The sequence below is a fragment of the Herpailurus yagouaroundi genome, unplaced genomic scaffold (assembly GCF_014898765.1).
Source record: "Herpailurus yagouaroundi ecotype Mexico unplaced genomic scaffold, PumYag 355, whole genome shotgun sequence".
NCBI lineage: Eukaryota > Metazoa > Chordata > Mammalia > Carnivora > Felidae > Herpailurus > Herpailurus yagouaroundi.
In genome coordinates this window covers 2,859,853-2,873,716 of record NW_024412572.1, presented here as the reverse complement: position 1 = coordinate 2,873,716, position 13,864 = coordinate 2,859,853, and the positions used below count along the sequence as shown (strand labels likewise).

At 48.7% G+C, this 13,864-nt stretch overlaps 1 protein-coding gene across 5 annotated transcripts in view; it reads right to left on the bottom strand.

Annotated features, from left to right (window-relative positions):
- Positions 1–1,166: 1,166 nt before the first annotated feature.
- ANO2 (anoctamin 2) overlaps positions 1,167–13,864 on the bottom strand; it is a 339,770-nt gene continuing 327,072 nt past the window's right edge. For all 5 annotated transcript variants that reach the window (XM_040462871.1, XM_040462873.1, XM_040462872.1 and 2 more), the window contains 3 exons: positions 11,831–12,012; positions 4,001–4,106; positions 1,167–2,088 (listed from right to left, as the gene is read on the bottom strand). In XM_040462871.1, coding sequence (XP_040318805.1) covers positions 1,819–2,088; positions 4,001–4,106; positions 11,831–12,012 — 558 coding nt within the window. In that variant the 3' untranslated portion in view covers positions 1,167–1,818. The remainder of the gene's footprint in view (positions 2,089–4,000; positions 4,107–11,830; positions 12,013–13,864) is intronic.

The following is a 13,864-nucleotide window of genomic DNA, read 5'->3' as shown; positions in this document are numbered from 1 at the left end:
GATCATCTGACTCTTGGTGTGCAAGTTCCACCTCTCTGATCATACAAAAGTGTGTACGTGAAAAAAGGAAAAGAGGTGGGGTCCTGAGCCAGCCACAGTCCGTGCAATGTGGGTGTCTTGGTGCTGGAGGTGGCCCCTGACCATCAGAATGGACCATCACTGCTTGCAGGAAATACCAACCCCACCCACACCCATAGGAGTCCCAGGGACATCCTCCTCCTTTTTATGGGCCTGGAATCTCCCTGTCATTAGTGCCCCTGAAGTGAAATTTTTCTCTTATTGGCCACTTCCCTCCCCGCTGACTTAGCTGAAGCCTGTTGTAAGATGATGCAGTGTTTTGGTAATACTGTAGTTTGAATCTAGGCTAACATGGTAAGTTTGAACATTAAAGCGTGAAGTGGTTAAAATTTATTGTAGGACTACTGGTATGTGAGCGGCGTGGGACAGGATTGTCTGCTGCTCCTTCTAAAGCTGTATCTATGCCCTGGGGTCCCCATGAAAGAAGGAGCTACTTTCCAGAGCAAGAGTTGGCAGGGCAGTGCGATCCTGCACGTGGCCAGGAGGACACAGAAGCCATGGGGAGCGGCAAGGATGACCAGCCCGGCACCCCAGGCCCTCGAATTACCAGGTGTGCTGAAACATGAGAACACTCATGTCTTCTCTGGAGTGTGGCCCTCCTCAAAGCTTCTATGCAGACACTGAGAATGACCTGGGAGGAACTGGGGCCGGGTCCCGAGGAAGAGGACTGTGCAACAGGTTTCTGGACAGTGTGTGGGGCTGAAGTGTGCAAAGGACGGTGATGAATGGTGTTTGGCCTTTGCTTCCAACTATACTTGAAAATCTGGCCCCCCAGCTCTGGGAGGAAAGATGTAACCTCAGAACCATCTCGGGTCTGTCATTGATTTGTATATAAAATGGTAAGCCCCTTACGTCTCCTGCTTTAACATTTCCTGCCTCCTGTATCCCTTGTATTTCTCCAGAGCCCTTATTACTAGCTAAAATCCTGTCTCTCCCCAGAAAGTGAGCTCCATGAGTCAGACATTTTATCTCTTCTACTCTGCTCATCTCTCATCTCAGAGACCATCTGGGAAGCAGTTGGTCCTCAATAAATATTGGTATGAAGTGACAGAAAGAGAGAGAGCCACAGACAAGGAGACGCATCTTTATAAAGAATGTTTTGATTTATTTTATTACTTTAAATCTGAACCTGCATAAAGTGATGGTTAGTTGCACAAGCTCAAAGCATCCCCATGACATGGAGACAAGCTCAGGTTGGGACCTCTGCCACTCACCATCAAGTCCTGTGGCCACAGCCATCAGCCCTGTGACTTAATTTGTACCCACTGAGGCTGTGACAGTCCCAGCTGCAAGCGACTCAGAGGGGTCTGCTTGGGGAGCTGGTGGGAAGGGGAGAGGGATCGCTCAGGAGGGGGGCTTGCTCCTCTCACAGACTGTGACCGTGTGAGAGGGGACACCTGAGGAAACGCAAGGAAGGTGCATGGCGCCTGGGAGCTCTGGGGTAGAGATACCCAGTTCTTGCACCGGGTGACTCAAAATGGGGTGCCGATCCCCCAAAAAGATCAAAGAGGACCTAAAAGGAACTTAAGCTTGAAGTTTCTGAGAAGCAGCTCCAGTTCTCTTCCTGCTTGTGCTTGCTCGCTCGCTCTAACCCCTCTCTCTTTGCACAAATGCACCTTTGCAAAGACCCCCTGAGGCCGGGCCCTGGCAGACACCAGCCAGCCCTCCCATGCAGGTGCACAGGCATGCTCCGTGAGGTCCCTTGCCACTGTGGCAGCCCCCGCGGTGGGGTCGACTCGCTCACACATTGGTGTGCTGTGAGGCAGAAGACGCGATGCTGCCTGGCTGGCTTCGGCCCGAGGGTGCCGAGCTGGCCGCCCGGCTCCTGCTCCGACGCCCCCCTCCCAGGCTCCTTGGGGCTGGCTCGTCCGTCAGCTTGAGTTTCTCGTGCTCCTCCTTCAGGAAGAAGTCCACCAACAGGCCCTTTTCTTTCTTGATCTGGTCGCTGATATCCGTGGGGATATCTGGGATCATCCAATCCACGAGGACACTCAGGAACATCACGAGGTTCTGCCAAAAAGAAAGGAGAAGGGTTGCGAGGAGAGGCCCAGCCCAGTGGGTCAGAGTGAGGGTCTCAGCAGCGGGGCTGGCAGTGTGATGCCATGGTGGCAGTGGTGGAGAGCACAGATCCAGGGGCAGGATACCTCCGTGTTCCTCTGGCTCTTCTGCTTACTGGCAGGTGGTCTTAACCAATGAGCAGAAGTGTCTGTCCTGCAGGGTCCCCGTGGAGAAAGTGGAACAGTAACAGCACCTGCCTCTCAGAGTTGTTGCAAGGATTAAGTAAGTCAATACCTTGCACGCAGTGGAGCTTGAGAAGTGTCACCTATTGTTCTTTCCCCTCTGGTTCTTCCCGCCTGGCTTCTCAGCCTCCAGGTCCCCTGCTCCAGAGCCTTCTAGGAAGTGGCCGCAGAGCCTGCTGGCCTCTCCAGGGCTTCTGCTGGGCCAGCGGCTCCTCTCCTGCTTCCTGCTTGCCTTCTGTCCTCCATATCAGAGCCAGTCCTTTGGTTTCTGTGCTGAATTCTGGTTTCAGCAAACCTCCCACTCATCCTGCTCTCTCTTCCTGCTAAGCCAGTCACACTGGCCCAGCTAGGGTCCCTGCCCCTAGCTTCCCCTTCTCCTTTCTAAGCTTCTGTGCACACTTGTAATTGGCTTCCTTCTTCCACCTGTGGAGCCCCATCCCTTCCCTTGGAAACGCAGGTAAGACAGGACTACCTTACCCTGCAGCATTTTCCACTGAAGCGGTAAATATATCACAACAGTGCCAGCATGGCCCGATCCCCACCCAGTTCCCCAGGCCATGCTCTGCCCAGTATGCTGCTCCAGTGGTGGCCTTCTCTGCCTGCCAATCACATGCTTGCTCTGAGATCTGGGCACAAGATCATAAGGGTATGGCTGTCTTCCAGGCTCCAAACCTAGTCCCCCCTTGACCTTGAACCTCGCTTGCACCCAGGGGCCCAGAGGAGGGCCCCGGGACCAGCTGCTGTTTCCAGAGGCTCCTGGGTGCATTCATGCTCTAAAGCTGCTTCGAGTCACACTCTTCTCTTAAGCCAACTTTCACAGTGCCAACAAATGTTACAGGTGAGCTGTGGGAAAGCCAGGGGACACCTGCAGGGGGGCATCGGAGTGGTTTTTCTCACAGACCGCCCCATCTCCCCAGAGGAAGAATGGCTATCTTCTTTAGGTGAAAGACTAGCCGAGGGGCTTCTCCACTTCCTGGGCCAGGGGCAAAGCCAGATATCTTACAGCCCTCCAGAGATCTGCCTTCAGGGAATACAAAAGCCTGAGGGAGTGGAAGAGAAAAGGATCTTGAAGGCCGGCAGGACCCCAAGCGGGAGCTGGGGCCACGCACTTGGCGGATCTCTGCCGTGCAACCGGAGCTGCGGCCATTGTCAGAGATAGCAATCACGGGGCTCGAGTTTGCTATTCACCGAGGCATGGCCGGATGGCTCTGGGGCCCTCTCCGCCAGATGTCTCAGGGGCTGAGGCACTCTAACAAAGGAGGGAGCCAGCCGAGAGCTAGAAGAATGATTCAGAACTTGAGCCCTTTCTTGGGCTGCGGAGACCAGGCGGGACTGTTTGTCTGCATCGGGGATGAGATTCTGGTTTCCACTGCTCTTCTTACTTCCTGTCTTGTCTTACGTCTGAACGGGACTCTATCTCCACCCTGCAACTTACTCCACATCTGTCTTGTAACCTTACTCTGTGTTCTATTCTCTTGCTGCAAATCCATCCATGAATGGAAGCCCTCTCAAGAGTGCTTCCTGCCTCCTCTGGGGAGGCACTCACTTCTGCCTGCCACATGCAGACACCCCTAGGTCACAGCGCCATTAAAACCTGCAGATGAGGAGCAGGCGAAGAGCCATGTGGTCTTTACCCCTGCAGCCTGGATTCTAACTGGCTACTCTTTATCTGAACAACTCACCTGGAAGATTATGACAAAAGCCAGACGGGCAGACAGAATGGACCAGTACTGTTTGGAAAACTCATACGGGTTCGGGGCCCACGGCGGTTCTCGGTAATCCTTAAACCTGCCCAGAGAGAAAGGTGGTGTTAAGATTGGGACGAGGTGGAGGGAAGGGGGTGCTTCTCCAGGGGGAAACCTCAAGGATGAGAGCAGCAGGCAAGCCCCTGCCTCCCCAATTTGGGAAGTAGCAGGAAGCAGGGAGGAACAAATATCTGTGGAACTTAAGCCATGTGGACAGATCATAACATGGTCAGTAGAAGAGAATACTGACCAACCGTGGAATAAACCAACAAGTGTCCATGGAATAAAAGTACCAAAGTCCAAAACAACCAGTCTTGGCCTTGATATGTCTTTTTCCAACACTCTCTCCAACACCCCCCACAGCTTCCTCTGGTGTCTGGATTCTTCTTCCAGAGGAGCCCAAGGCAGTGAATCCATGTTGGCTCCATGAGCTTGAGAAGGGAGGGGAGATGCCCAGAAACCTTGGACAGTTCTCTGCAGTCCAGGGGCTCAGGGAGAACACAAGCACCTGTGGACAATCCTAGGCTTCCTTTCTGGCTAGCTGTTTCAGGACCACAGCCATAGAGGGGCTGGTAGCTGCATTCTTGCACCCCAAGGAAGGCTGACTCAGACCAAGCTCAAGGCTGAGTGAATTTGGGGGGTGGCAGTAATAGTTGCTATTGGTCCGTATCTTCTTCTACTGACCATATTTATGATCTGTCCATGTGGCTAAAGAAACAAAATGTCAGGAGCACCTTAGTGGCTCAGTCAGTTAAGCATCCAACTCTTGATTTCAGCTCAGGTCATGATCTCATGGTCAGCTGTGAGACAGAACCCGGCATTGGGTTCTGAGCTAGGCAGGGAGCCTGCTTGAGATTCTCTCCCCCCCATCCCCCCAACGCGTGTGCACGCACATGCTTTCTCTCTCTCTCTCTCAAAATAAGGAAAAGGAAAGAAAAAGAAAGGAAAGGAAAGAAAAGAAACACAATGTCAGTGCGTGATGTAAACTTGTGCCTCTTTCTCAGACCCGTGGAACCATCTAGGGCTTTTCCTCACCGCTGCCTTTTCACCCCCATTCTGTGATGACTCATGTTAAAAATGGCTCATTTTTTCAGACTCACTTTTTTCTAAGCCTGGAAAAGTGACAAGAGCTGGTACCAGAAGAATTATAACCCTTCGTGGAACTGTTTTCTCCCTGGAATTCAATAGATCTTTGACGTTGAGTAAAAGCAAAACAAGCCGCGGGCTGGGGGAAGGAGTAGGGTGGCATGAGGCCACCAAGTGGGTGCATGGCTGCCAAGGAAGGCAGGGGCGGGCAGGGGACTCTGCCCGAGGAGGGGCCACAAAGGAACATGCAGAATGTGCCAATCCCTGAGCAAGGAGCTTTACTGGAAGTTTTCCCCATTGGATCTCCACCACAACATCCTTGGGCAGGCACTGATATCCACATGACACAGGAGGAAACTGAGGCTCAGGGAAAGTCAATTACTTGCCAAGGTCTCTCTCATGGCCAGCAAGAAGCAGAGTCAAGGTGAGACCCCAAGTCTGGCTGAAGGCAGGCCTTTTCTCTATTGTCACAAAGCACCTCACCAACAGCTGCAGTTTGAGGCGGGGGATTCAGAAATGGGTGCTTTCTGTCCCTTCCCTGCCCTGAACGAGCCAGCTGCCCTAAAAGATCCAGGAAAAAGCACGGTGGCTTCCCACTGTCCAAGGAGAGATGCAAGAAGAAGAGAAGGAAAAAAGGAGGAAGAGGAAAAGACACACACACACACACACACACACACACACACACACACACCCCAGAAAGAAAAAGGCACAGCGGCAGAGTCAGCAACAGAGACAGAGGCTGATACTAAGCAGTCAACTAGGGTTGGGCAGGAGGCCAGAAGCTGCCCCTTCCCCACCCCCACTTCCAACAGCTGATCACAGCTGTTGCAGGCTCACTTTGCCATCCGGATGAAAAGCAAAGCTAACTGCAGCCCAGCAAAACACCACAGGATTCAGCATATCCATCCATGGCTGAGGACAGAAGCATGGCCAACCCCAGATTATGCTTGCTGACAGGAGACAGGGAGAGCATGGCTTAAAGGACAGGGACACTTTGGAGTGGGAAAAACCCCGGCTCGCCCGCCCTCCTGCTGCTCCCCCCACCAAAGGATCTCACGGCAAAAGGGGATTTCTCTACTCTTCCCAAGACCTCAGGAGGCGGGACATATGCCCATTTTGTACCACAGGCACATCCCTCCCCAGGCCCAGCCCATCCCTCCTGCTACAATCAAAGTCTGTTTGTCTTGTTCTCTAGCTCCATCTAGGAAGGGACAGCTGCTCACTGGCCTTGGTGTAGGGGCCACTGCTCACTCCTCTTTTTCCCAGTCTGAAAAGAGTCCATAAATAATCTAATTCTGGTCCCACTTCTGCTCCTCACTCGCCACAGCTTTTGGAAATGTCACTTTGCCCTCCTCGAGTGTCCAAGACATTTTTAAAAGCTAACAAGCACATCCATTTAATCAAAGATCTGAGGAAAGACTAACACAGATATTTCCAGAAAGCTTTACTTGGAAATACCCCTACGCCAATGGGCTAGAGGGAGCCCTGTTGGGAATGACAGGACAAACTACCCACAGACAAGAACAAGACACAATTTAATGAGTTCTGCATCTGTTCACGTTTCCCTTTCCAAAGCTAACTTTAAAAAAAAAAACTGTGACCTACATTACTAAGAAATACATTACATTAATTTTACATTAATGCACACATAAGTACATGTCAAGGAAATAAAAATTACACAAAACATACTTACCCTGGCTGCGTGCACTGATATTTTCTGATTCTATCCTACCCTATCTTATCCTATTCTAGTCTTTCAAATGCTGACCATGATCTGCTAAGATGATTTCATAATCTGCTAATGAACAATGACTCATAGTGTGAAAAATATCATTTCGGTAAGCCTCTGCCACCAGGTAAATGATTGGTTGTTTACATTCCAATAGAAGTTCAGATTTCATAATTGTTTAAAGTGGCATCCTAAGAAGTCAAGCTTATCAAATGTTTTCCCTGAGTAACAAGAAGACGCTAATTAAACAAGGAGATAATTAAGACTAGAAATGGCCACAAAAAAAATGGACTTAATTGCGTCCGCAGCAGTGACGGTTGTCTGCTAGGTCTGTTTGGCTTCTAAGCCCAGGGCACGGCACTGGCAAAGGCATGGGCTTTGGAGTCACCAGGTGAGGGCTTGATGTCTTCTCTACCACTTTAGTTCTATGTCCTCTAAAAAGTTACCCGATGTGCTGATGGCCATGGTGCTGGTCTATGAAGTAGCCTCAATGTTCCAGCTCCCAGGTGGCATGTAATGAGGAGGAAAGCTCAATGAAGAGCACCCGACAGCACCTGGCCTATCAGGTACATGCCCAATACACACTAGCTATACTTTCTCCCTCGACTGAAGGCACATTATGGAATACGCCTCTTTCTTTAAGAGGACAGAGCACAGGTGCCCCTCTTCCCGGCTCCCCCTGGCATTCCAGGGGGATTTCTGAGCACTCGGGCGCAGATGCTCCAAGTTTCCCATCGTGCTGATATGAATGAGAAAGTCAGCCACTGCCACATCTGCAAGGGGCTTCTCTCAGGATCTCTGTCCAGGGAAATGGCACAAAATAGGTAAGCCTCAGGCCTGTGGGAAGTAGAACTTCTGCTCTGTTCCCATCAGCTCAAAGGCCTTCCCAAACAAGACACTTCACCCTGGTTGAGGGAGTACGTCTCCCAAAGTCCCTGTGAGTGGCCAAGCACTGGGTGACCTCCATAGCGGGTCACCTCCTGCACCTGCTGGCTGGGACTTAAGCTCGGAAGTATGATTTTAGGAGCCATTCCTTTCTCACCCTCACCCCTCCAAGGCTCTCCTTATTCTGAGCCTTAACATTGATTTTGAGAGTTCCTTGGAGTCTCATAATAATGAGAGGCTTGTAATTACAAACAACTAGAGTGTCTAATGAGCTAGTGTGCCCTGGGAGTGGCTCTGTCACTTACTAACTGTAAGACCCCATGAAACATATTTCCTACCACTGAACCTCAGCATTCTGATCTGTTAAATGGGGCTAGTGAAATGTGCTGAGTACAGAGAAGTGCTCCAGCTCTCTCCCACCAGCCACAAATAAATGAACACGTGTGCGCGTACATTAAATGTTAAAGGAAAGCACAGTGAAAATTAAGTAAGACAATGCATGTGAATGTGATTTCTGGAGGCTTCCACAGAGAATAAACAGGATGGTTTCCTGACAATGACTGGGGTGGGGGCTAAGGAGAAAGTCTTTTCCTTTTGTGTATATTCCTATGTATACAGAATTACTTCTATGATAGCAAAAAAGTTCATAATTTCAAAAGAATATAATTAACAGTGATATTCTGTTCCGTGCACTTTTATACTAAGCTTTCAGGACCTAAATTATAGTGTTAACTGAGACAGACTCACACACAGTAAGTGAAACTGGTACAAAAATCATTATATCTTAGCTTTAAGTTACTTTAAGATTATATCGAGATTGTTCTAACACTATGAAAAATCACATTGCGTTGTATTTATACACTACCTAAAGAAAGAAGGTTCCCATGAATTCAAAATGTATTTCACTATTATAAAACAAAGCCATGAAATACCCTAAAGGTTCTATGAGTTCACTTGATGATGATGCATGGAGAAATGTCTGAGAAAGACTCACACAAAGGTGTGACTGAGATTACTGTTGGAAAAGTGCCCAGGACTGGGCAGAGGTTAGGGTGGAGGGAGGACAGAGTTAGAGAGATTGCTTGTAATGTTTAGAGTTTTTATAGACTCTATAGAACAGATTAATATATTACATGTATCATGAAATACTAATTTTTTAGAAACAGAAAGGAATCTTCGGAGATTATTAATTCCAAGTTCCCATTTTTATAGATGGGGAAACTGAGATGTGGAGAAGGAAGAGAGACTCCTGGCTCAGATGTCCCCCCACCATCCTCACTTGCAGGAGTGACCAGTGACCATGACACCTGCCACAATTCATCGTAATACAAAATCACCGTGGGCAGGAAGAGGACATACCGAAGCAACAGACAGAGGAGTTAGACATCAACACTCAGGAATGGCTTTTTCCAAAAATGAGGTTTTAGTTACACTATGAATCAATTAGTAAATACATCTCTCAACTCCAACCACGGTATGTTAATTGTTTTAATAGTCCCGATGGAAATTAATGTCATATTAATGCTAAACACAATTACATACAATATTTTCATACCATCTGAGCTACTTCAAACTGCCTTCCGAAACTGGCCTTTGACAAGGGAAAACAGTACAGGCAATTACGAACTAATGAGAACCACGTTAATCCAGTGGTTGATAAAGATCAGGAAAGGAAACACCCGGAAAAGCTGAGTCTCCCTCTGGTTTCAGCGAGGAACAGATGAGAGACAGCCATATACTGAAGAGAACTTGCCTCTTCAAAGACTTTTCACATGACTTTGGGATATGAAAGAACTCGGGCCCTGCAAAGAAACCTAGCAGGGGCCACCAAGGATGCTGTTTCTGGATGTTCAGCACCTCTAAGCAGACCCATTGGGTTGGCCATGCCCAAGTAGGCTCCCCAAGCTCCCGGACCCAGATCCCCAGCCAGGCTCTCTCCCATACTGACCCTCTGCTCCCTTCCAGTGGAGCCAGAAGCCTGAGCCACCACCCACCGTACAGGACATGGTAGCCCTTCAACCCTGTCGGTAGCCACTAATCATGTCTGCTGCCTGACGTCGCCGGACTGTTTCTGGAGCAGCCCCCTGCTGGAGCAGCTAGAGGCCTGAAGAAAATGTTGCTCCAAAAATGCTGGGAATGCATCTCAAATGGGCAGCTGGAGACTTGTCCTAACTTTTATTGCTATTTTTAAGATACCTCTATCCCTGGCGAGGCTGGGCTGGAGCCCGAGACCTCAGTTTTATTTGACCACATTTATCTCCAGAGGTCACTGAAAGCTAAGAATAAGAAGGGTCATAGAGTTCCCAACACTATTTGCCAGAAAACCAGGGCAAACTTTTCATTTCCCACCATGGAAGCAGTTTTAAACATTGGCTTTGGGGCTAGCTCTAGAGCTCTCTCTGTTTCTCACAATCTCTCTCTCCTTCTCTCCTTGTCTCTCATCCTCTCTCCCTCCCTCTCTTCCTCCCCATCCTGCCCCCCCCCCCCAACTCTCCTTCATTTCTATTTTGTACAGCCACTGACGACTCCTGGCTTACAAAGACATCAGCAGGTTAAGCCACCACTCCCAAACTCCTGGGCCAGACAAGTTCACATAGCGTGCAGTGAGTAGAGCATACTGAGGCAGAGATTTCCATCAACAATTATTACCCATCTAGGAAAGGTAGCCCTAAAGTACACCTATGTGATATGCTGTATCTAGATAATATGCTGACGCCACTCTCTGGACACCTGCTTACACCGTAGAGTAGAGCATCTCTTTATTGCACATGTAACCCACTGCTCTTCACACTGCAGCCAGAGAGAACACTAATGAGAAGTAGGATCTCATCCCTGCTCCCTGTGGCTCCCCACTGCCCTAAGATGAAGTCCACACACCTCCATATGCCCACCACGTTCTTCACGGTCTGGCTTCTGTTTTTTCTTCCCACCTCACCTCTCAGAGCCTATCCTCTACTCGAGGTCCCACCAACGAGCACCGAGTAGCCCGTCTACCCGGGATACATCATTCTCCCTACCGTTATTTTAATTGATGTGATTGGAATAAAATTCATCATATTTACCATAAAATTGGATTCTCTTAGCATCTTTCCCATCCCTGTCAATGGACCCACCATGCCCGGTCCTCTGACTTCAGCCCAATCTTGGGAGGTATCTTTGCCTTGGGCTCCCTCTTCTGTCCCTTGTCACCAATGCTGTCAGGTATTCTATAAACAGCTCATCTTCTCACTTCCCCTTCCACCACTCTGGTCTATGTTCACCAAGGTTCATGGCTGGTGACAGCAGCAACTCAGCCACCCTCCTGGAGTTATCCCAATTCTAGTCCATCCTTCTCTCTGAGACTAGATTAATTCTCCTACGCATACACTTTATCTATCATTCCTGGCTCTAAAAAGGTAACTTCCTATTACATCATGTTACAATGCCTGCAGTATTTCAAGACTTCCCATTACCTACTTCATCTACCTATTCAAATTCAACAATGCTTTGGCTTATACTATCCGAGGAGTTTTGATATATTGTATTTCCTATATTATTCCTTACTGTGATCTTCTAAGCACTCTCCTTGCTAATTACATCACCTAGCCCCTAAGTGTTCATCGAACACCCCAAATTCATCCCCACCCCATGACTTAGCCCATGCCGACTCCCCACCTAGCATACTCTTTCTGTCTTAAGACTCCTCAGGCCCTCCAGGAAGCCTACCCTTCCCATTCTAGCCCCCACCAATCTTTCTCTCTTCTGAACACCCACAGTGCTCATGTTCCACACTGGATATAATCCCTGAATAGCCTGCTATGTCTTATCCGCTCTGTTTATTTCTTCCAACCAGCCCATAAACCTCTTCATGGTAAGGACAAGGCTATATACTTCTTTGCTCCATAGTGTCTAGCAAAAGGCACTCAATAAACATTTATTGATGCACTGAAATTGATTTATAGTTATTCGGAAGGTTCAGGGCAGGAGAAAGATGGAGAGGAGAGTGATATCAATCTAGATCTTCCAGATAATTGGTTGGATCTACCACATCCGGTCATCTGCTGCCCTCCTCCTCCCGAGTTCTTTACCTGCAGAACTGAACTTCCTGGTCAAACTGTGAGTTTTCTGGTTGCGTTCCCTCCTTCAGCTGGCTGACGTTGAAAAAGGAGAGGGTGTGGTTGACAAAGCCGTGCAGGGTCCCGTTGTGACTATAGGCATACTGGTACACGAGACGGGGGATGAAGTCAGAGGTGATGGCAATGACAAAAGCCTGCAGGACAGAGCACACGCACTTGAGGAGTGGTCAGGATGGATGCTATCAGGTGGAACAGGGTCCTTCTGGCTGACAGACTGCTGCCCCTTGGGCTCCCCATCCAGAGGCACTGCTCTGGCTGATACAGAAGTCCTTATCTCTGAGCTCCCACGGCTTTTCCATCTTTGCTATGTGGAAGGGAATCCACAGACAGTGGCTGTCAGGAGGGTGAATTACAATCCCTGATGCAAAGGGTGCTAAGCCAGTGTGGATCATTTGGTTCTGGAGAGAATGAGCCACCTCTGGTCTGAATTGACACTGGTGTTAGCCAAGTCAAAGCAGAGTAGAAGATATTCTGAGAAAATTACTGACGTTGATTAGAGTGTCACTTAAGTGCAATGTGCAAGGACACTGAATGGCCATGTACATCTGCCTCTGAGTGACACCAGAAAACCAGGAATACCAAGGATATGGGTCCACAGTTCCCCCAATTTGACCATTGTCTCTTGACACTTTTCAGCACAGCATGTAACGGAAGTTGTTCTTTCAACCAAAGAAAGCAGCGGGTCTTGCCCGATCGAACCACACGTACCTAACATACTATCTGGCATATTTAAGTGTTCTATAAATGTCTACAGAGCAAACCAAACACCAAGTGAGTGATTGCATGTTTAAATGTAGAGGTACTTTCTGCAAAGAAAACCTTAAATCTTTTTGGCAGGTGTTTATACTGTATTCTGCACTAACAATTAAAGCCCTTTTAAAAATGTGGTTTAGGCGTTGTTTTCTAAATGTATATATGAGTGCGGATGGCCATACCATATTTGAGAATGAGTAATGTGCTTACAATCACCACAGCTACAACTTACTGGGCACTTGCTACATGTCCTTTCATCTTCCCATTTAATTTCCTGAATGATCCTATTTGGTGGGTAATCTTATGCTCTCTCATGTTTACAGATAGGTAAAGAAGACAGAAACCCAGGGAAGTAAGATTTCTTGTCATTCTGTCATATGATAGAAAGTACCTAGAACGCAGGGCCTCTTTTCCAGTAGACACAACCCCAAAGGAGCTACTGATCTGTTTTCAAATTGCACCTCATTTCTCAGCCACAAGATATGCGCTTCCTACATTGAACATTCACAGTGCAGTGGGCTGACTCTCTGCCTTTCCTCCTGCCTCTCCAGGCCTTTTAGGTGTTCTTAATAGGCAACCAAGTACAGAATCAATGTTTCTCTCCCCGGAGAAAATGGGTGGTGGCTTTCTTGGGAGGTGCCAAGCTGGGGGTCTTTTCTTGGGAGGTAGGACAGGAGGCCCTGCCTAGCCACCATCCATACAAAAGGCAGAAGCAGAAGTTGCTATTGGCTTGGGCCCATCAGGATTTCCTCTGAAATGTGGACATGTCTGGCAAGGCAGTTAAAGAGGTCACAACAGGTAGGACCCCTCTTCTTGCATGTCCTATCTTAACCTACGCGGTGCCAGAGTCCATGGGAATAATTAGGACTTCACATTGACAGCTTGGAGGAACCGTAATTAGGAACCGCCGCCCGGGCAATGCTCCAGGTATTGTTTAGCTCAGGAGGAGAAAAAGAAAGGAAAGAGATGGATAGATATGCGGAATTCTTTCCTCATTATTCTTGGCTCCGAGGAAAGATCAGATTTTGACTCTTAAGGCCACGGTATGCACTCTGGTGGGTAATTACCTTCCTTTCTCTCTGTGAAATTAACGATATAGTAGCGCGGCTCTGGCCAATGGCACCACGTATGCACTACTAACCAGGGGGCTGCCTTTAACAAAGCTCCAGAAGGAAAAGGCTGGGAGGTAACGAGGGCTGGTATCCTGCTCTGAAGACCTCAGGTCCTGTGGAA